The 23,823-nt window shown below is 60.1% G+C and overlaps 1 protein-coding gene across 1 annotated transcript in view; it reads right to left on the bottom strand.

The window, feature by feature from the left end:
• LOC128849872 (neurexin-2-like) overlaps window positions 1-23,823 on the bottom strand; it is a 100,719-nt gene that overhangs the window by 19,359 nt on the left and 57,537 nt on the right. The window contains 2 exon segments of the mRNA XM_054052539.1: window positions 13,848-13,967; window positions 15,921-16,094. Of these exon segments, the coding sequence (XP_053908514.1) occupies window positions 13,848-13,967; window positions 15,921-16,094 (294 nt within the window).

The following is a 23,823-nucleotide window of genomic DNA, read 5'->3' as shown; positions in this document are numbered from 1 at the left end:
CGGAATCCCGAAACCAGGGACCCCCTGAAACCGGGGACACAGGGAACCCCCAAACCGGGGACCCCCAAACCGGGGACCCCCCGAAACGGACCCCCCGGGACCCCCAAACCAGGGACCCCCGGAACTGGGGACACTGGGAACCCCCAAACCGGGGACCCCCCGGGACCCAGAAACCAGGGACCCCCTGGAACCAGGGACACAGGGAACCCCCAAACCGGCACACTGGGAACCCCCAAACCGGGGACCCCCCAGAACCAGGGACACAGGGCACCCCAAAACCTGAGACCCCCAGAACAGGAAACACAGGGCACCCCGAAACCAGAGACCCCTAGGAACCAGGGACACTGGGAACCCCAAAACCGGGGACACAGAGAACCCCAAAACCCCCATAAAAGGGAACACAGGGAACCCCGAAACCGGAGACCCCCTGGAACCGGGGACACAGGGAACCCCAAAACTGGAGACCCCCCCCCAAACAGGGAACACAGGGCACCCCAAATCTGGAGACCCCCCAGAACGGAGCACACAGAGCACCCTGAAACCGGAGACCCCCCAAACCAGGAACCCAGGGCACCCCAAAACCAGAGACCCCCAGAATGGGGCACCCAGAGACCCTCAAACCCCCATAACAGGGAACCCAGGGCACCCCAAAACCAGAGACCCCCCAGAATGGGGTACCCAGGGACCCCCAAAACCAGAGACCCCCAGAATACGGCACCCAGAGACCCCCAAAACACCATAACAGGGAACCCAGGGAACCCCAAAAACCACAGACCACCATAATGGGGAACCCAGGGAACCCCAAAACCAGAGACCCCATAACAGGGAACCCAGGGAACCCCAAAACCAGAGACCCCATAATAGGGCCCCCAGGGGCCCCCAAACCCCCATAACGGGGAACCCAGAGACCCCCAAAACCAGAAAACCCCATAATGGGGCACCCAGAGACCCCCAAACCCCAATCCTGGGGGCTCTCTGCACCCCCAAACCCCCCAAACCCCCATATTGGGGCACTCAGGGACCCCCAAACCCCCCCGAACCCCCATATTGGAGCACTCAGGGACCCCCAAACCCCCCCGAACCCCCATATTGGAGCACTCAGGGACCCCCAAACCCCCCCGAACCCCCATATTGGAGCACTCAGGGACCCCCAAACCCCCCCGAACCCCCATATTGGAGCACTCAGGGACCCCCAAACCCCCCGAACCCCCATATTGGAGCACTCAGGGACCCCCAAACCCCCCGAACCCCCATATTGGAGCATTCAGGGACCCCCAAACCCCCCGAACTCCCATATTGGAGCACTCAGGGACCCCCAAACCCCCCCGAACCCCCATATTGGAGCACTCAGGGACCCCCAAACTCCCCCGAACCCCCATATTGGAGCATTCAGGGACCCCCAAACCCCCCCGAACCCCCATATTGGAGCATTCAGGGACCTCCAAACCCCCTGAACTCCCATATTGGGGTACTCAGGGACCCCCAAACCCCCCCGAACCCCCATATTGGAGCACTCAGGGACCCCCAAACCTCCCCGAACCCCCATATTGGAGCACTCAGGGACCCCCAAACCCTCCCGAACCCCCATATTGGAGCACTCAGGGACCCCCAAACCCCCCCAAACTCCCATATTGGAGCACTCAGGGACCCCCAAATCCCCCGAACCCCCATATTGGAGCACCCAGGGACCCCCAAACCCCCCCGAACCCCCATACTGGAGCACTCAGGGACCCCCAAACCCCCCCGAACCCCCATATTGGAGTACTTTGGACCCCCAAACTCCCCCGAACCCCCATATTGGAGCACTCAGGGACCCCCAAACCCCACGAACCCCCATATTGGACCATTCAGGGACCCCCAAACCCCTACAAACCCCCATATTGGAGCACTCAGGGACCCCCAAACCCCCCCGAACCCCCATATTGGAGCACTCAGGGACCCCCAAACCCCCCCCGAACCCCCATATTGGAGCACTCAGGGACCCCCAAGCCCCCCCGAACCCCCATATTGGGGTACTCAGGGACCCCCAACCCCCCCAAACCCCCATATCGGAGCACTCAGGGACCCCCAAACCCCCCAAACCCCCATATCGGAGCACTCAGGGACCCCCAAACCCCACGAACCCCCATATTGGAGTACTCAGGGACCCCCAACCCCCCCCCGAACCCCCATAATGGAGCACTCAGGGACCCCCAAACCCCCCTGAACCCCCATATTGGAGCACTCGGGGACCCCAAACCCCCCCAAACCCCCATATTGGAGCACTCAGGGACCCCCAAACTCCCCCGAACCCCCATATTGGAGCACTCGGGGACCCCCAAATGTTGGGGGGGGGCACTCAGTGAGGCTTTGCATGAGAGGCAGCGCTTGCACGAGGATCGGGGCTCGCACGAGGACTGCTCCCAACCCCCCCCACACACACGCGCGTGCACACGGACACACACGCGTGTTCACACGCACACGGACACACACACACACGTGTTCTCCTTGCACCAGCAGTGCCCCTCCCCTCCCCCCCCTGGAGCCGTGTGTGTGCACACGCGTGTGCAAGGGGGGGGGAGGGGGGAGGGACGGCACCTCCAGACTCAGCTCAGACCCTCCCATCCACCACAGCGCGGGGGAGGAGGAGGAGGAGGATGAAGGCCATGGGGAGGAAGAGGAGGATGAAGGCCATGGGGAGGAGGAGGAGGAGGATGAAGGCCATGGGGAGGAGGATGAAGGCCATGGGGAGGAGGAGGAGGAGGATGAAGGCTGTGAGGAGGAGGATGAAGGCCATGGAGAGGAAGAGGAGGAAGATGAAGGCCATGAGGAGGAGGAGGAGGATGAAGGCCATGGGGAGGAGGATGAAGGCCATGGGGAGGAAGAGGAGGAGGAGGAGGAGGATGAAGGCCATGGGGAGGAAGAGGAGAAGGAGGATGAAGGCCATGGGGAGGAAGAGGAGGAGAAGGAGGATGAAGGCCATGGGGAGGAGGAGAAGGATGAAGGCCATGGGGAGGAAGAGGAGGATGAAGGCCATGGGGAGGAGGAAGAGAAGGATGAAGGCCATGGGGAGGAAGAAGAGGATGAAGGCCATGGGGAGGAGGAGGATGAAGGATGAAGGCCATGGGGAGGAAGAAGAGGATGAAGGCCATGGGGAGAAAGAGGAGGAGAAGGATGAAGGCCAGGATCCCGAGGAGGAAGAGGAGGAGGATGAAGGCTGAGTCCCCACGCTGAGGAGGAAGAGGATGGAGAGGAGGAGGAGGAGGAGGAGGAGAAGGAGGAGGAGGAGGACGAAGGTTGAGTCCCCAGGAGGAGGAAGAGGATGGAGAGGAGGAGGATGAAGAGGAGGAGGAGGAAGGCTGAGTCCCCAGGATGATGATGATGAGGAGGATGATGGAGAGGAGGAGGAGGAGGAGAAAGAGGAAGATGAAGGCCACGGTCCTGAGGAGGAGGAGGATGAAGGCCATGGGGAGGAGGAGGAAAAAGAGGAGGATGAAGGCCAGGGTTCTCAGGAGGAGGAGGAGGAGGAAGGTCGGTCTGGGGGGCCCTGGGAGGAAGAAGAGGAAGAGGAGGAGGGTTTGGGGTCCTTGAAAGGAGGAGGAGGAGGAGGAAGGCCAAGGTCTGGGGGTCTCTGGGAGGAAGAAGAGGAAGAGGATGGTGGGAGTGGAGCCTCCACCAGCAGAGAGGAGGAGGAGGAGGAGGGTCGGTCTGGGGACGCCCACAGGGCGGAGGGGAGGAAGATGAAGGGGAGGAAGAGCAGCGGGTATGGAGGTGCGGAAGAAGAGGAAGAGGAAGAGGAAGAGGAAGAGGAAGAGGAAGAGGAGGGTCCAACCATGAGGAGGAAGAGGAGGATGAAGGCTGGAGTCCCGAGGAGGAGGAGGAGGAGGAGGATGGAGATAATGATGAGGTTGATGAAGGCCGAGGACTCGAGAAGGAGGAGGAGGAGGAGGAGGAGGAGGAGGAGAGACCCAAAGAGGATGAAGGTGCTGAGGAGGCTGATGAAGGCCCATTCCAAGGATGAGGATGATGATGATGATGAGGAGGAGGAGGATGAGGAGGAGGAAGAGAAGGATGAGGAGGATGAGGGTGAAAGCTGAGGAGGAGGATGGTGAGAGATGCCGAGGAGGCTGATGAAGGCCCGACCCGAGGAGGAGGAGGAAGAGGAAGATGAAAGCGGAGGAGGAGGATGATGAGAGACCCAAAGAGGATGAAGGTGCTGAGAAGGTTGATGAAGGCCCGACCCGAGGATGATGATGATGATGATGAAGAAGAAGAAGAGAAGGATGAGGAGGATGAGGATGATGAGGATGAAATCTGAGGAGGAGGAGGAGAGACCCAAAGTGGATGAAGGCGCTGAGGAGGCTGATGAAGGCCTGTCCTGAGGATGAGGATGATGATAAAGATGATGATGATGAGGATGATGAAGGTGAAGAGAAGGATGAGGAGGATGAGGGTGAAAGCTGAGGAGGAGGATGAGAGAATCAAAGAGGATGAAGGTGCTGAGGAGGCTGATGAAGGCCCATCCCGAGGAGGAGGATGATTGAGGATGATGATGAAGAGGAGGATGAGAAGGATGAGGATGATGAGGATGAAAGCTGAGGAGGAGGAGGAGAAACCCAAAGAGGATGAAGATGCTGAGGAGGTTGATGAAGGCCCATCCCGAGAATGATGATGATGATGAGGAGGAGGGTGAAGAGGAGGAGGAGAACGATGAGAAGGATGAGGATGAAAGCTGAGGAGAGGATGATGAGAGACCTAAAGAGGATGAAGATGCTGACGAGGCTGATGAAGGCCTATCCCGAGGATGAGGATGATGATGATGATGATGAAGGTGAAGAGAAGGATGAGGAGGATGAGGATGAAAGCTGAGGAGGAGGAGGAGAGACTCAAAGAGGATGAAGGCGCTGAGGAGGTTGATGAAGGCCCATCCCAAGGATGACGATGATGATGAGGATGAGGGTGAAGAGGAGGAGGAGGAGGAGGAGGAAGAGAAGGATGAGGAGGATGAGGATGAAAGCTGAGGATGATGAGGAGAGACCCAAAGAGGATGAAGGTGTTGAGGAGGCTGATGATGATGATGACGATGATGATAAAGACGATGATGACGAAGATGAAGAGACGGATGAGGACGATGAGGATGAAATCTGAGGAGGAGGATGAGAGAATCAAAGAGGATGAAGGTGCTGAGAAGGCTGATGAAGGCCCATCCTCAGGGTGATGATGATGAGGAGGAGGAGGAGGATGAAGAGAAGGATGAGGATGATGAGGGTGAAATCTGAGGAGGAGGATGATGAGAGACCCAAAGAGGATGAAGGTGCTGAGAAGGCTGATGAAGGCCCATCCTCAGGGTGATGATGATGAGGAGGAGGAGGAGGATGAAGAGAAGGATGAGGATGATGAGGGTGAAATCTGAGGAGGAGGATGATGAGAGACCCAAAGAGGATGAAGGTGCTGAGGAGGCTGATGAAGGCCCGACCCGAGGATGATGATGATGATGATGAGGATGAAGAGGATGAGGAGGATGAGGATGAGGAGGAGGATGATGACGATGATGATGAGGAGGATGATGATGATGAGGATGAAGAGAAGGATGAGGAGGATGACGATGATGATGAGGATGAAGAGAAGGATGATGATGAGGATGATGATGGAGGATGCTGAAGAGGAGGCCGCAGGCCGGACTCACCGTGGGCGCGGCGGGTGAGGAAGGGCGCGCGGTTGATGGCGACGGGCGCGCCGGCGCGGTGGAAGTGGTGGACGTGGTGGGTGGTGGAGAGGCTGGAGGAGACGCGCGCCGCCCCCCCCGGCGCCGCCAGCACCCCCAGCGCCAGCAGCGCCACCCCCAGCGCCCCCATGGGTCAGCGCCCGCGCATCGGCACCCCCAAACCGGGGGCACTGGGCGGCTCACGCACCCCCAGACGGGGGGCACTGGGGGCACCGGGGAGCTCAAACTGGGAGCACTGGGGGCACCGCGGAGCTCAAACTGGGAGCACTGGGGGGAGAGATCCCCAAACCGGGGGCACTGGGCGGCTCACGCACCCCCAGACGGGGGGCACTGGGGGCACCGGGGAGCTCAAACTGGGAGCACTGGGGGCACCGCGGAGCTCAAACTGGGAGCACTGGGGGGAGAGATCCCCAAACCGGGGGCACTGGGCGGCTCACGCACCCCCAGACGGGGGGCACTGGGGGCAGAGACCACCAAACTGGGAGCACTGGGGGCACCACGGAGCTCAAACTGGGAGCACTGGGGGGAGAGACCCCCAAACCGGGGGCACTGGGCGGCTCACGCACCCCCAGACGGGGGGCACTGGGGGCAGAGACCACCAAACTGGGAGCACTGGGGGCACCACGGAGCTCAAACTGGGGGCACTGGGCAGAGACACCCCCAAACTGGGGGCACTGGGGGCACCGGGGAGCTCAAACTGGGAGCACTGGGGGCACCGGGGAGCTCAAACTGGGGGCACTGGGCACTGACACCCCCAAACTGGGAGCACTGGGGGCAGAGACTACCAAACTGGGAGCACTGGGGGCACTGGAGAGCTCAAACTGGGGGCACTGGGGGCAGAGACCACCAAACTGGGGGCACTGGAGAGCTCAAACTGGGGTCACTGGGCAGAAACACCCCCAAACTGGGGGCACTGGGGCCACCGGGGAGCTCAAACTGGGAGCACTGGGAGCACCAGAGAGCTCAAACTGGGGGCACTGGGCAGAAACACCCCCAAACTGGGGGCACTGGGCACTGACACCCCCAAACTGGGAGCACTGGGGGGAGAGACCACCAAACTGGGAGCACTGGGGGCACCAGAGAGCTCAAACTGGGGGCACTGGGCACTGACACCCCCAAACTGGGGGCACTGGGGCCACCGGGGAGCTCAAACTGGGGGCACTGGGCACTGACACCCCCAAACTGGGAGCACTGGGGAGAGAGACCACCAAACTGGGAGCACTGGGGACACCGGGGAGCTCAAACTGGGGGCACTGGGGGCACCAGAGAGCTCAAACTGGGGGCACTGGGCACCGACACCCCCAAACTGGGAGCACTGGGGGCACCAGAGAGCTCAAACTGGGGGCACTGGGCACTGACACCCCCAAACTGGGGGCACTGGAGAGCTCAAACTGGGGGGACTGGGGAGAGACACCCCCAAACTGGGGTCACTGGGGGCACCGGAGAACTCAAACTGGGGAGACAGACCCCCAAACTGGGGGCACTGGGGGGACGAGGGAGCCCAAACTGGGCGGACTGGGGAGAGACACCCCCAAATTTGGGGCACTGGGGAGAGAAACCCCAAAACTGGGGGCACTGGGGGTACCAGAGAGCTCAAACTGGGGGGACTGGGGGGAGAGAGACCCCAAAACGGGGGGATTGGGAGGACTGGGGACCCCAAAACTGGGGGGACTGGGAGGACTGGGGACCCCAAAACTGGGGGGCCTGGGGAGCCCGAACTGGGAGACCCTGGCAATGGCAGAACCCTGACCTGGGGGGACCCCAAAACTGGGGGGGGGGGGAGAGGAGCCGCCCAAGGCAGAGGGGACCCCAAATGGAGGAGGGGAGAGGAGGGGGGGGGGGAAGGAGAGGGAGCACCCCGAAAAGAGGAGGGGGGGACACCCCCAAAATGGGGCTGAGGGGGATCCCCAAAATGGGGCTGAGGGGGGGATCCCCAAAATCTCCCCTTAGAGAAGGGCTGGGGGGGCCCGAATCACCCCAAAATGGGGCTGGGGGGGCCCAAAATCTCCCCCAAAATGGGGCTGGGGGGGCCTCGAGTCACCCCAAAATGGGGTTGGGAGGGGGATCCCCAAAATCTCCCCTTAGAGAAGGGCTGGGGGGGGCAAAGTCTCCCCCAAAATGGGTGTGGAGGGGCCCCAAATCCCCCACAAATGAGTCTGGGGGGGGCCCAAATCCCTCAAAAATGGGTCTGGGGGGGCCTCGAGTCACCCCAAAATGAGTCTGGGAGGGGGATCCCCAAAATCTCCCCTTAGAGAAGGGCTGGGGGGGGCCCAAATCTCCCCCAAAATGGGTCTGGGGGGGCCCAAATCCCCCCAAAATGGGGATGAGGAGGCCCCAAATCTCCCCCAAAATGGGTCTGGGGGGGGCAAATGCCCTCAAAATGGGTCTGGGGGGGCCTAAATCCCCCCAAAATGGGGCTGAGGGGGAGGATCCCCAAAATCTCCCCTTAGACAAGGGTTGGGGGGGCCTAAATCCCCCAAAAATGGGTCTGGGGGGGCCCAAATGCCCTCAAAATGGATCTGGGGAGGCCTCAAATCCCCCCAAAATGGGTCTGGGGGGGCCTCAAATCCCCCCCAAACGGGGCGTGGAGTCACCCCCAAGTGGGTGTTGGGGGTCGCGGTCGCCCCCCGAGCGGGAGGGGGTGCAGCCCCCCCCTTGGAGGGGTGTGGGGGGAGGGGAGCGCCCCCCCTCGGGGGGTCCCGATCCCCCCCCCGGGGCTCAGCGCATGCAGGGGGGGGGCGAGGGGGGCGGCCCGGGCGGGGGGGGCCAGGGCGGGGGGGGGAGATCACAGCGGGGGATGCATCGGTGGGGGGGGGGTGTGGAGGGGGATGTGGGGAGATGTGGGGCTGAGGGGGGGATGGGGGGATGTGGGGCTGAGGGGGATGTGGGGGGGGATGGGGGGATGTGGGGGGATGTGGGGCTGAGGGATGGAGGGATGGGGAAATGGAGGATATGGGGCTGAGGGGGATGTGGGGATGTGGGGGGGATGTGGGGATGAGGGATGGAGGGATGGGGAAATGGAGGATATGGGGCTGAGGGGGATGTGGGGCTGAGGGGGGGATGTGGGGGGGATGTGGGGATGAGGGGCTGAGGGGGGATTTGGGGGTGTGGGGATGTGGGGCTGAGGGGGATGTGGGGATGAGGGATGGAGGGATGGGGAGATGGAAGATATGGGGCTGAGGGGGATGTGGGGATGGGGGGGGATGTGGGGCTAAGGAGGGGATGTGGGGCTGAGGGGGATGTGGGGGATGTGGGGATGAGGGATGGAGGGATGGGGAGATGGAGGATATGGGGCTGAGGGGGATGTGGGGCTGAGGAGGGATGTGGGGCTGAGGAAGGGATGTAGGGCTGAGGAGGGGATGTGGGGATGTGGGGCTGAGGGGGATGTGGGGATGAGGGGAGAGATGTGGGGCTGAGGGGGGATGTGGGGCGGAGGGATTGAGAGATGGAAGATATGGGGCTGAGGGGGATATGGGGATGAGGGGGAGTGGGGCAGGGGGGGATGTGGGGCAGGGGGGGATGTGGAAGATATGGGGCTGAGGGGGATGTGGGGATGCGGGGATGAGGGGGCTGAGGGGGATGTGGGGCTGAGGGGGATGTGGGGCTGAGGATGGGGGGATGGAGGGGGGTTAGGGGGGGCTGTGGGTCAGGGGAAGGCTGTGGGGCGGAGGATGGAGGGATGTGGGGCTGAGGGAGGATGGATGGGGGGCTGGGGAGGGATGTGGGTCAGGGGGAGGGAGGATGTGGGGCTGAGGGAGCAGTGGGTCAGGGGGATGGAGGCTGTGGGGCAGAGGATGGAGGATGTGGGGCTGAGGGAGGTGTGGGGCAGAGGATGGAGGATGTGGGGCTGAGGGAGGTGTGGGGCAGAGGATGGAGGCTGCGGGGCTGAGGGAGGTGTGGGGCAGAGGATGGAGGCTGTGGGGCAGAGGATGGAGGCTGCGGGGGTGAGGGAGGTGTGGGGCAGAGGATGGAGGATGTGGGGCGGAGGGGGGGTGTCTCTGGCCTGGGCGGCTCCTGCGGTCGGTGGGGCGGCTCCGTGGGTCGCTGTGGGGCTCCGTGGGGCGCTGTGGGGCGCGGAGCGGCCGTGGGGCGGCGGCGGCGGCTGTGCTGCAGCGGGAGGGGCGGGAGGGGGAGGGGCCGGGGAGGGCCGGGGGAGGGGCTCGGGGCGCCCCTATGGGGCACCGGCACGGCCGCCTATAGAGACCCACAGCGCACCTATAGGGACCCACAGAGGGACCCATAGAGACCCACAGGAGCCTATAGAGACCCACGGGAACCTATAGAGGGACCCACAGGCACCTATAGAGACCCACAGGAACCTATAGAGGGACCCACAGGCACCTATAGAGACCCACAGGAGCCTATAGAGACCCACAGAGGGACCCATAGAGACCCACAGGAACCTATAGAGACCCACGGGAACCTATAGAGACCCACAGAGGGACCCATAGAGACCCACAGGAGCCCATAGAGACCCACGGGAACCTATAGAGACCCACAGAGGGACCCATAGAGACCCACAGGAGCCTATAGAGACCCACAGAGGGACCCATAGAGACCCACAGGAGCCTATAGAGACCCACAGGAACCTATAGAGACCCACAGAGGGACCCATAGAGGGACCCATAGAGACACACGGGGGCCAATAGAGACACATAGAGACCCACAGAGACCCATAGAGGGGCCCATAGAGACCTATAGGGGCCCATAGAGACCCAGAGGGACCCATAGAGACCTATAGAGACCCACAGAGGGACCCATACAGACCTATAGGGGCCCATAGAGACCCATAGACGGACCCATAGAGACCCATAGAGGGACCCATAGACACCTATAGGGGCCCATAGAGACCCACAGAGACCTATAGAGGGACCCATAGAGAACCGTAGAGACCCATAGAGGGACCCATAGAGACCCAGAGGGGCCCATAGAGAACCATAGAGAGACACATAGACACCTATAGGGGCCCATAGAGACCCAGACTGACCCATAGAGACCCATAGAGACCCATAGAGGGACCCATACAGACCTATAGGGGCCCATAGAGACCCATAGACAGACCCATAGAGACCCATAGAGGGACCCATAGAAACCTATAGGGACCCATACAGACCTATAGGGGCCCATGTAGACCCAGAGGGACCCATAGAGACACATATAGACCTATAGGGATCTATAGGGACCCATAGGGACACATAAGGACCCACGGAGACCCATAGGGACCCATACAGACCTATAGGGACCCATAACAACCTATACAGACCTATAGAAACCTATAGGGACACACAGGGATCCACGGAGACCCATATGGATCTATGGGGACCCATAAAGACCCATAGAGACCTACAGAGACCCACGGCTGCCCCATAGGGACCCATAGGGACATGTAGGGACTCATAAGGACCCATAGGGACCCATAAGGACCCACAGAGACCCATAGAGAGTGGTGGGGACCCACAGGGACCCATAGGGACCCATGGAAACACATAGGGAGCAGCCGGGACCCATAGGGATCCATAGGGACCCACGGCTGCCCCATAGGGACCCATAGGGACTGATGGCTGCCCCACAGGGACCCATAGCTGCCCCATAGGGACCCACAGGGACCCATAGCTGCCCCATAGGGACCCACAGGGACCCATAGTGACCCATGGCTGCCCCATAGGGACCCATAGGGACCAATGGCTGCCCCATAGTGATCCATAGGGACACATAGTGACCTATGGCTGCCCCATAGGGACCCATAGGGACCAATAGCGACCCACGGCTGCCCCATAGGGACCCATAGGGACCCACAGCTGCCCCATAGCTGCCCCATAGTGACCCATAGTGGCACATGGCTGCCACACAGGGACCCATAGTGACCCATAGTGACCCATAGGTGCCCACAGTGACCCATGGCTGCCCCATAGGAACACACAAGGACCCATAGCTACCCCATAGGGACCCATAGGGACACACAGGGACCCATGGCTGCCCCATAGGGATCCATGGCTGCCCCATAGTGACCCACGGCTGCCCCATAGACACCCGGAGCAGCTCCACGGTGCCCCCGTTCTGCCCCACAGACGCCCCACGGATGCCGGGGGGGTCCCATGGCCGCCCCTCGCACGCCCCTCGTGCCCCACACGTGTGCAACGGCGGCTCTGCCCCGAACTCACCGAGGCCTCGTGCGAGAGGCGCTGCACAGGGGCACAGAGCCCTCGTGCGAGGGGTACAGAGCCCTCGTGCGAGGCCTGAGGGGCACAGAGCCCTCGTGCGAGGGGTACAGAGCCCTCGTGCGAGGAGCACAGAGCCCTCGTGCGAGGCCTGAGGGGCACAGAGCCCTCGTGCAATGGGTACAGAGCCCTCGTGCAACGGGCACAGAGCCCTCGTGCGAGGGGCACAGAGCCCTCGTGCAACGGGCACAGAGCCCTCGTGTGAGGGGCATAGAGCCCTCGTGCGAGGCCTGAGGGGCACAGAGCCCTCGTGCAATGGGCACAGAGCCCTCGTGCAATGGGTACAGAGCCCTTGTGCGAGGGGTACAGAGCCCTCGTGCGAGGCCCCTCGTGCCCCCACAGCCCTGTATTTCCTGTGTCCTCGTGCACTCACACTCACTCCCCTCACATCCCTTTGCCCCCATGTCCTGGTGCACTCACACTTACTCCTGTGCCCTCGTACACTCACTCCCCTCACGTCCTCGTGCGCTCACACTCACTCCCCTCACGTCCTCGTGCGCTCACACTCGCCGCAGGTGTCCCCGTGTCCTCGTGCAGTCGCTCTCTCGGCAGCCGCCCCCTCGTCCCATCGTCCCCTCGTGTGCTCACACTCGCTGTGTCCCCCTGTGTGTGTCCCCACTCCCTCGTGTGCTCACACTCACGTCCCTTGTGCCCTCGTGTGCTCACTCTTGTGTCCCTCATGCCCTCACACTTGTGTCTCCCCCTCCCTCGTGCGCTCACACTCGTGTCCCTCATGCCCTTGTGCCCTCACACTTGCATCCCCCACTCCCTTGTGTGCTCACACTCGCGTCCCTCGTGCCCTCATGTGCTCATGCTTGTGTCCCCCACTCCCTCGTGTGCTCACGCTTGTGCCCCCCTGTATCCCCTCGTGTGCTCACACTCGTGTTCCCCCATGCCCTGTCATGTGCTCACGCTCGTGTGCCCCCTGTGCCCCTCGTGTCTCACGCTCGTGTGTCCCCTGTGCCCGTGGTGTCTCACGCTCGTGTTCCCCCTGCTCCCTCGTGTCTCACACTCGCATCCCTCGTGCCTCACGCTCGTGTGCCCCCATGCTCTGGTGCCTCACGCTCGTGTGCCCCCCGTGCCCGTGGTGCGCTCATGCTTGTGTGCCCCCCGTGCCCTCGTGCCTCACACTCGTGTGCCCCCCATGCCCGTGGTGCCTCACGCTCGTGTGCCCCCCTGTATCCCCTCGTGTCTCACACTTGTGCCCCCTGCTCCCTCGTGTCTCACGCTCGTGTGTCCCCTGTGCCCGTGGTGTCTCACGCTCGTGTGCCCCCCATGCCCGTGGTGTCTCACACTCGTGCCCCCCATGCCTCACACTCGTGCCCCCCATGCCTCACGCTCGTGTGCCCCCTGTATCCCCCCGTGTCTCACACGCTCGTGTGCCCCCTGTATCCCCCCGTGCCTCACGCTCGTGTGCCCCCGTGCCTCACACTCGTGTGCCCCCGTGCCCCTGGTGCGCTCACGCTTGTGTGCCCCTGTATCCCCTGGTGTCTCACACTCGTGCCCCCCGTGCCTCACACACTCGTGTGCCCCCGTGCCCCTGGTGCCTCACGCTCGTGTGCCCCCCCGTGCCTCATGCTCGTGTGCCCCCCGTGCCTCACGCTCGTGTGCCCCCGTGCCCTGGTGTGCTCACGCTCGTGTCGTGCCCCCTGTATCCCCTCGTGTCTCACGCTCGCGTGCCCCCCGTGCCTCACACTCGTGCCCCCGTGCCTCACGCTCGCGTGCCCCCGTGCCCGGTGTGCGCTCACGCTCGTGTGCCCCTGTATCCCCCCGTGCCTCACGCTCGTGTGCCCCCGTGCCTCACACTCGCGTGCCCCCGTGCCCGGTGTGCGCTCACGCTCGTGTGCCCCTGTATCTCCCCGTGCCTCACGCTCGTGTGCCCCCGTGCCTCACGCTCGCGTGCCCCCGTGCCCCTGTGCGCTCACGCTCGGTGCAGGCGGCGCCGGCGAAGGCGGTCATGGAGCAGTCGCAGGCGAAGCCGTCCCACTGCTGCAGGCAGACGCCGTGGTTGGCGCACGACTCCTCCGTGCACGTCGTGCCGGGACCTGTGCGCACACCGCGTCACGACGGGCACCCCCAGACCCACACTCTCCTCCATCGTGCGTCCTCGTGCACCGCCGTGCAACCTTGTGGCCCTCTGAGCCTCCCAGTGCCCCCAACTCGCCTCCCTCGTGCACCATCGTGCATCCTCGTGCATCCTCGTGCACTGTTGTGCATCCTCGTGCCCCCCTGAGCCTCCCTGTGCCCCCCAATCTCCTCCCTTGTGTCCCCTCGTGCACCCCAAGACACCCTCGTGACACCCCAGACCTCCCTGTGCCCCCAATCTCCTCCCTCGTGCACCCTCGTGCACCGTCATGCAACCTTGTGCCCCCCTGAGCCTCTCTGTGCCCCCCAATCTCCTCCCTCGTGCATCCTCGTGCCCCCCAATCTCCCCCCTGTGCCCCCCTTCCCCCCCTTTGTACCCCAATCTGCCCCCCTCGTGCGACCCTCGTGTGCCCCCAAACCCCCTCTGCCCCCTGTGCTCCCCCCAATCCCCCCTTTTCCTCTGTATCCCCCAATTCCCCCCAATCGCCCCCATTCCCCTCTGTACCCCGAATTCCCCCAATTCCCCCCATTGCCCCCCCGTCCCCCCAATTCCACCCCCTTTCCCCCCTAATTCCCCCTCCCCACCCCCTCAATCCCCCCCTTTCCCCCTTGTACCCCAAATCCCCCCATTCCCCCCTGCACCCCCCATTCCCCCCTGTACCCCTCAATTCCCCCCTTCCCCCCCTGTACCCCCCAATTCCCCCTCCCCACCCCAAATTCCCCCCATCCCCCCCCAATTCTGCCCCCCAATCCCCCCAATTCCCCCCAATCTCCCCCTTTCCCCTCTGTACCCCCCAATTCCCCCCTAATCCCCCCCAATCCCCTCCATTCCCCCCAATGCCCCTCTTTCCCCCCCAATTCCCCCTCCCCACCCCCCAATCCCCCCCATTCCCCCCTGTACCCCCCAATTCCCCCCCATTCCCCCCTGTCCCCCCCAATTCCGCCCCAAATCCCCCCATTCCCCTTTGTACCCCCCAATTCCACCCCCCAATTCCCCTCATTCCGCTCTGTCCCCCCCAATTCTGCCCCCCAAATCCCCCCCATTCCCCCCTGTCCCCCCCAATCCCCCCCCAATTCCCCCCCAATCCCCCCCATTCCCCCCGTCCCCCCCAATTCCCCCCCCAATTCCCCCCAATCCCCCCCATTCCCCCCTGTCCCCCCCAATTCCCCCCCAATTCCCCCCCCCAATTCCCCCCCATTCCCCCCTGTCTCCCCCCAATCCCCCCCTTTCCCCTCTGTACCCCCCAATTCCCCCTAACTCCTCCCCAATTCCCCCCATTCCCCCCTCTTCCCCCCAATTCCCCCCCAATCCCCCCCATTCCCCTCTGTACCCCCCAATTCCTCCCCCAATCCCCTCCTTTCCCCCCGTACCCCCCAATTCCCCCCCCAATTCCGCCCCCCAATCCCCCCATTCCCCCCTGTTTCACCCCAATCCCCCCCTTTCCCCTCTGTACCCCCCAATTCCCCCTAATTCCTCCCCAATTCCCCCCATTCCCCCCTCTTCACCCCCAATTCCCCCCCATTCCCCCCTGTACCCCCCAATTCCGCCCCCCAATCCCCCCCAATTCCCCCCCATTCCCCCCCTTTCCCCTCTGTCCCCCCCAATTCCCCCCAATTCCCCCCCAATTCCCCTCCCAATCCCCCCCATTCCCCCCTGTACCCCCCAATTCCCCCCCAAATCCCCCCATTCCCCTTTGTACCCCCCAATTCCACCCCCCTTCCCCCCAATCCCCCTCTTTCCCCCCTAATTCCCCCTCCCCACCCCCCAATCCCCCCCATTCCCCCCTGTCCCCCCCAATTCCCCCCCCAATTCCGCCCCCCAATCCCCCCCATTCCCCCCCCAATTCCCCCCCAATCCCCCCCATTCCCCCCTGTCCCCCCCAATTCCGCCCCCCCGGGCCCCCCCAATTCACCGTCGCAGCCCCTCTGGACGTGTCCCCCGCGGCTCACGGCGTCCCCCAAAAGGTCGGGCAGTCGCCCGTTGAGGTCGAGAGAGGCCAAACAGCCCTGGAACCCCCCCCGAGAGGCCACGAGGCGAGGGAGGCGCCCCAAAAGCGACGGCGGGGCCCCCCCGACAAACAGCTCGCCTGGAGGGGGGCAGAGAGCCATGGAGACGTCAGACACCCCCAAAACCATCGTCAAAGGACCCCAAAAATGCCCCAAAATGGTCTCCTGGGGGGGGAGACGAAGAGAGACTCAAAATGTACCCCAAAACCATCATCAAAGGACCCCCAAAACCACCCCCAAAATGGTCTCCTGGGGGGGGAGACGCAGAGAGACTCAAAATGTACCCCAAAACCATCATCAAAGGACCCCAAAAATGTCCCAAAATGGTCTCGTGGGGGGAGAGACACAGAGAGACTCAAAATGTGCCCCAAAACCATCATCAAAGGACCCCCAAAAATGGCCTAAAATGGTCTCCTGGGGGGGGAGACACAGAGAGACCCAAAATGTACCCCAAAACCATCATCAAAGGACCCCCAAAACGCCCCAAAATGGTCTCGTGGGGGGAGAGACTCAAAATGTGCCCCAAACACCCCAAAACCACCTTTGAAACACCCCGAAACCACCCTTGAAACAAACACCCCAAAACCACCCTTGAAATACCACCAAACCCACTCCAAAACCCTCCATGGGGTGAGAGACACAGAGAGACGTAAACCACCCCCAAAACACCCCAAAATATCAACAAAACACCCCAAAACCACCCTCGAAACACCCCAAAACCACTCCAAAACCCTCCTGTGGGGTGAGAGACACAGAGAGACCCAAATCACCCCCAAAACACCCCAAAACCACCCTCGAAACACCCCAAAACGCACTCCAAACCACCCCCGTGGGGTGAGAGACGCAGAGAGACCCAAACCAGCCCCAAAACACCCCAAAACCACCCTTGAAACACCCCAAAACCCACTCCAAACCACCCCCTGTGGGGTGAGAGACACAGAGAGACCCAAACCACCCCCAAAACACCCCAAAATATCAACAAAACACCCCAAAATCACCCTCGAAACACCCCAAAACACCCCAAAACCCACTCCAAAACACCTCCGTGGGGTGAGAGACGCAGAGAGACCCAAACCAGCCCCAAAACACCCCAAAATCACCCTTGAAACACCCCAAAATACCCCAAAACCCACTCCAAAACCCTCCTGTGGGGTGAGAGACACAGAGAGACCCAAATCACCCCCAAACCACCACAAAACGTCCCCAAAACACCCCAAAACCACCCTTAAAACACCCCAAAACCACCCTTGAAACGCCCCAAAACACCTCAAAACCCACTCCAAAACACCTCCGTGGGGTGAGAGACACAGAGAGACCCAAACCAGCCTCAAAACACCCCAAAACCACCCTCGAAACACCCCAAAACCCACTCCAAACCACCCCTGTGGGGTGAGAGACACAGAGACCCAAACCACCCCCAAAACACCCCAAAATATCCCCAAAACACCCCAAAACCACCCTCGAAACACCCCAAAACCACCCTTGAAACACCCCAAAACCACCCTTGAAACCCCCCAAAACCACCCTTGAAACACCCCAAAACACCTCAAAACCCACTCCAAAACACCTCCGAGGGGTGACAGACGCAGAGAGACCCAAACCAGCCTCAAAACACCCCAAAACCACCCTCGAAACACCCCAAAACCACTCCAAAACCCTCCTGTGGGGTGAGAGACACAGAGAGACCCAAACTACCACCAAAACACCCCAAAACCTCCCCCAAACACCCCAAAACCACCCCCAAAACACCCTTATGGGGTGAGAGACACAGAGAGACCCAAACCACCCCCAAAACACCCCAAAACCACCCTTGAAACACCCCAAAACCCACTCCAAACCACCCCCTGTGGGGTGAGAGACACAGAGAGACCCAAACCAGCCCCAAAACACCCCAAAATATCAACAAAACACCCCAAAACCACCCTCGAAACGCCCCAAAGCCCACCCCGTGGGGTGAGAGATGCAGAGAGACCGAAACCACCACCAAAACACCCCAAAACACCCCTTAAAACACCCCAAAACCCACTCCAATACCCCCCTGTGGGGTGAGAGACACAGAGAGACCCAAACCACCCCCAAAACGCCCCAAAATATCCCCAAAACACCCCAAAACCACCCTTGAAACACCCCAAAACCACCCTCGAAACACCCTTATGGGGTGAGAGACACAGAGAGACCCAAACCACCCCCAAAACACCCCCAAAACCACCCTTGAAACACCCCAAAACACCTCAAAACCCACTCCAAAACCCTCCTGTGGGGTGAGAGACGCAGAGAGACCCAAACCAGCCCCAAACACCCCAAAACCACCCTTGAAACCCCCCAAAACCCACTCCAAAACCCTCCTGTGGGGTGAGAGACGCAGAGAGACCCAAACCACCCCCAAAACACCCCAAAATATCAACAAAACACCCCAAAATCACCCTCGAAACACCCCAAAACACCCCAAAACCCACTCCAAAACACCTCCGTGGGGTGAGAGACGCAGAGAGACCCAAACCAGCCCCAAAACACCCCAAAATATCCCCAAAACACCCCAAAATATCCCCCAAACACCCCAAAATCACCCTCGAAACACCCCAAAATACCCCAAAACCCACTCCAAAACCCTCCTGTGTGGTGAGAGACACAGAGAGACCCAAATCACCCCCAAAACACCCCGAAACCACCCTTGAAACACCCCAAAACCCACCCGGTGGGGTGAGAGATGCCGAGAGACCCAAACCACCCCCAAAACACCCCAAAACCACCCTTGAAACACCCCAAAACCACCCTCGAAACACCCCAAAACCCAATCCAATACCCCCCTGTGGGGTGAGAGACACAGAGAGACCCAAAACACCCCCAAAACACCCCAAAATATCAACAAAACACCCCAAAATCACCCTCGAAACGCCCCAAAGCCCACCCGGTGGGGTGAGAGACGCAGAGAGACCCAAACCACCCCCAAACACCCCAAACCCACCCTTGAAACACCCCAAAACAACCCCCATGGGGTGAGACACGCAGAGAGACCCAAACCAGCCCCAAAACACCCCAAAATCACCCTTGAAGCACCCCAAAACCCACTCCGTGGGGTGAGAGATGCAGAGAGACCCAAACCACCCCCAAACACCCCTAAATCACCCTTGAAACACCCCAAAACCACCCTTGAAACACCACCAAACCCACTCCAAAACGCCTCCGTGGGGGGAGAGACGCAGAAAGACCCAAACCACCCCCAAAACACCCCAAAACCACCCTCAAAACACCCCAAAACCCACTCCAATACCCCCCTGTGGGGTGAGAGACACAGAGAGACCCAAACCAGCCCCAAACACCCTAAAACATCCCCCAAACACCCCAAAACCACCCTCAAAACACCCCAAAACACCCCAAAACCCACTCCAAACCACCCCCGTGGGGTGAGAGACGCAGAGAGACCCAAACCAGCCCCAAACACCCCAAAACCACCCTTGAAACACCCCAAAACACCCCAAAACCCACTCCAAAACCCTCCTGTGGGGTGAGAGACACAGAGAGACCCAAACCACCCCCAAAATACCCCAAAAACACCCTTGAAACCCCCCAAAACCACCCTTGAAACACCCCAAAACACCTCAAAACCCACTCCAAAACACCTCCGAGGGGTGACAGACGCAGAGAGACCCAAACCAGCCTCAAAACACCCCAAAACCACCCTCGAAACACCCCAAAACCACTCCAAAACCCTCCTGTGGGGTGAGAGACACAGAGAGACCCAAATCACCCCCAAAACACCCCAAAACCACCCTCGAAACACCCCAAAACGCACTCCAAACCACCCCCGTGGGGTGAGAGACGCAGAGAGACCCAAACCAGCCCCAAAACACCCCAAAACCACCCTTGAAACACCCCAAAACCACCCCCAAAACACCCTTATGGGGTGAGAGACACAGAGAGACCCAAACCAGCCCAAAACACCCCAAAACCACCCTTGAAACACCCCAAAACCCACTCCAAACCACCCCCTGTGGGGTGAGAGACACAGAGAGACCCAAACCACCCCCAAAACACCCCAAAATATCAACAAAACACCCCAAAATCACCCTCGAAACACCCCAAAACACCCCAAAACCCACTCCAAAACACCTCCGTGGGGTGAGAGACGCAGAGAGACCCAAACCAGCCCCAAAACACCCCAAAATCACCCTTGAAACACCCCAAAATACCCCAAAACCCACTCCAAAACCCTCCTGTGTGGTGAGAGACACAGAGAGACCCAAATCACCCCCAAACCACCACAAAACGTCCCCAAAACACCCCAAAACCACCCTTAAAACACCCCAAAACCACCCTTGAAACGCCCCAAAACACCTCAAAACCCACTCCAAAACACCTCCGTGGGGTGAGAGACACAGAGAGACCCAAACCAGCCCAAAACACCCCAAAACCACCCTTGAAACACCCCAAAACCCACTCCAAACCACCCCTGTGGGGTGAGAGACACAGAGACCCAAACCACCCCCAAAACACCCCAAAATATCCCCAAAACACCCCAAAACCACCCTCGAAACACCCCAAAACACCCCAAAACCCACTCCAAAACACCTCCGTGGGGTGAGAGACGCAGAGAGACCCAAACCAGCCCCAAAACACCCCAAAATCACCCTTGAAACACCCCAAAACCACCCTTGAAACACCACCAAACCCACTCCAAAACGCCTCCGTGGGGGGAGAGACGCAGAAAGACCCAAACCACCCCCAAAACACCCCAAAACCACCCTCAAAACACCCCAAAACCCACTCCAATACCCCCCTGTGGGGTGAGAGACACAGAGAGACCCAAACCAGCCCCAAACACCCTAAAACATCCCCCAAACACCCCAAAACCACCCTCAAAACACCCCAAAACACCCCAAAACCCACTCCAAAACCCTCCTGTGGGGTGAGAGACACAGAGAGACCCAAACCACCCCCAAAATACCCCAAAAACACCCTTGAAACCCCCCAAAACCACCCTTGAAACACCCCAAAACACCTCAAAACCCACTCCAAAACACCTCCGAGGGGTGAGAGACGCAGAGAGACCCAAACCAGCCTCAAAACACCCCAAAACCACCCTCGAAACACCCCAAAACCACTCCAAAACCCTCCTGTGGGGTGAGAGACACAGAGAGACCCAAATCACCCCCAAAACACCCCAAAACCACCCTCGAAACACCCCAAAACGCACTCCAAACCACCCCCGTGGGGTGAGAGACACAGAGAGACCCAAACCAGCCCCAAAACACCCCAAAACCACCCTTGAAACACCCCAAAACCCACTCCAAACCACCCCTGTGGGGTGAGAGACACAGAGAGACCCAAACCACCCCCAAAACACCCCAAAATATCAACAAAACACCCCAAAATCACCCTCGAAACACCCCAAAACACCCCAAAACCCACTCCAAAACACCTCCGTGGGGTGAGAGACGCAGAGAGACCCAAACCAGCCCCAAAACACCCCAAAATCACCCTTGAAACACCCCAAAATACCCCAAAACCCACTCCAAAACCCTCCTGTGGGGTGAGAGACACAGAGAGACCCAAATCACCCCCAAACCACCACAAAACGTCCCCAAAACACCCCAAAACCACCCTTAAAACACCCCAAAACCACCCTTGAAACGCCCCAAAACACCTCAAAACCCACTCCAAAACACCTCCGTGGGGTGAGAGACGCAGAGAGACCCAAACCAGGCCCAAACACCCCAAAACCACCCTCGAAACACCCCAAAACACCCCAAAACCCACTCCAAAACCCTCCTGTGGGGTGAGAGACACAGAGAGACCCAAACCACCCCCAAAATACCCCAAAAACACCCTTGAAACCCCCCAAAACCACCCTTGAAACACCCCAAAACACCTCAAAACCCACTCCAAAACACCTCCGAGGGGTGACAGACGCAGAGAGACCCAAACCAGCCCCAAAACACCCCAAAACCACCCTCGAAACACCCCAAAACCACTCCAAAACCCTCCTGTGGGGTGAGAGACACAGAGAGACCCAAATCACCCCCAAAACACCCCAAAACCACCCTCGAAACACCCCAAAACGCACTCCAAACCACCCCCGTGGGGTGAGAGACGCAGAGAGACCCAAACCAGCCCCAAAACACCCCAAAACCACCCTTGAAACACCCCAAAACCACCCCCAAAACACCCTTATGGGGTGAGAGACACAGAGAGACCCAAACCAGCCCAAAACACCCCAAAACCACCCTTGAAACACCCCAAAACCCACTCCAAACCACCCCCTGTGGGGTGAGAGACACAGAGAGACCCAAACCACCCCCAAAACACCCCAAAATATCAACAAAACACCCCAAAATCACCCTCGAAACACCCCAAAACACCCCAAAACCCACTCCAAAACACCTCCGTGGGGTGAGAGACGCAGAGAGACCCAAACCAGCCCCAAAACACCCCAAAATCACCCTTGAAACACCCCAAAATACCCCAAAACCCACTCCAAAACCCTCCTGTGTGGTGAGAGACACAGAGAGACCCAAATCACCCCCAAAACACCACAAAACGTCCCCAAAACACCCCAAAACCACCCTTAAAACACCCCAAAACCACCCTTGAAACGCCCCAAAACACCTCAAAACCCACTCCAAAACACCTCCGTGGGGTGAGAGACACAGAGAGACCCAAACCAGCCTCAAAACACCCCAAAACCACCCTCGAAACACCCCAAAACCACTCCAAAACCCTCCTGTGGGGTGAGAGACACAGAGAGACCCAAATCACCCCCAAAACACCCCAAAACCACCCTCGAAACACCCCAAAACGCACTCCAAACCACCCCCGTGGGGTGAGAGACGCAGAGAGACCCAAACCAGCCCCAAAACACCCCAAAACCACCCTTGAAACACCCCAAAACCACCCCCAAAACACCCTTATGGGGTGAGAGACACAGAGAGACCCAAACCAGCCCAAAACACCCCAAAACCACCCTTGAAACACCCCAAAACCCACTCCAAACCACCCCCTGTGGGGTGAGAGACACAGAGAGACCCAAACCACCCCCAAAACACCCCAAAATATCAACAAAACACCCCAAAATCACCCTCGAAACACCCCAAAACACCCCAAAACCCACTCCAAAACACCTCCGTGGGGTGAGAGACGCAGAGAGACCCAAACCAGCCCCAAAACACCCCAAAATCACCCTTGAAACACCCCAAAATACCCCAAAACCCACTCCAAAACCCTCCTGTGGGGTGAGAGACACAGAGAGACCCAAATCACCCCCAAACCACCACAAAACGTCCCCAAAACACCCCAAAACCACCCTTAAAACACCCCAAAACCACCCTTGAAACGCCCCAAAACACCTCAAAACCCACTCCAAAACACCTCCGTGGGGTGAGAGACACAGAGAGACCCAAACCAGCCTCAAAACACCCCAAAACCACCCTCGAAACACCCCAAAACCCACTCCAAACCACCCCTGTGGGGTGAGAGACACAGAGACCCAAACCACCCCCAAAACACCCCAAAATATCCCCAAAACACCCCAAAACCACCCTCGAAACACCCCAAAACCACCCTTGAAACACCCCAAAACCACCCTTGAAACCCCCCAAAACCACCCTTGAAACACCCCAAAACACCTCAAAACCCACTCCAAAACACCTCCGAGGGGTGACAGACGCAGAGAGACCCAAACCAGCCTCAAAACACCCCAAAACCACCCTCGAAACACCCCAAAACCACTCCAAAACCCTCCTGTGGGGTGAGAGACACAGAGAGACCCAAACTACCACCAAAACACCCCAAAACCTCCCCCAAACACCCCAA

This window comes from Cuculus canorus, chromosome 34 (assembly GCF_017976375.1).
Source record: "Cuculus canorus isolate bCucCan1 chromosome 34, bCucCan1.pri, whole genome shotgun sequence".
Taxonomy (NCBI): domain Eukaryota; kingdom Metazoa; phylum Chordata; class Aves; order Cuculiformes; family Cuculidae; genus Cuculus; species Cuculus canorus.
Note: the sequence above shows the minus strand (reverse complement) of the source record. Positions and strands in the feature narration are given on the sequence as shown.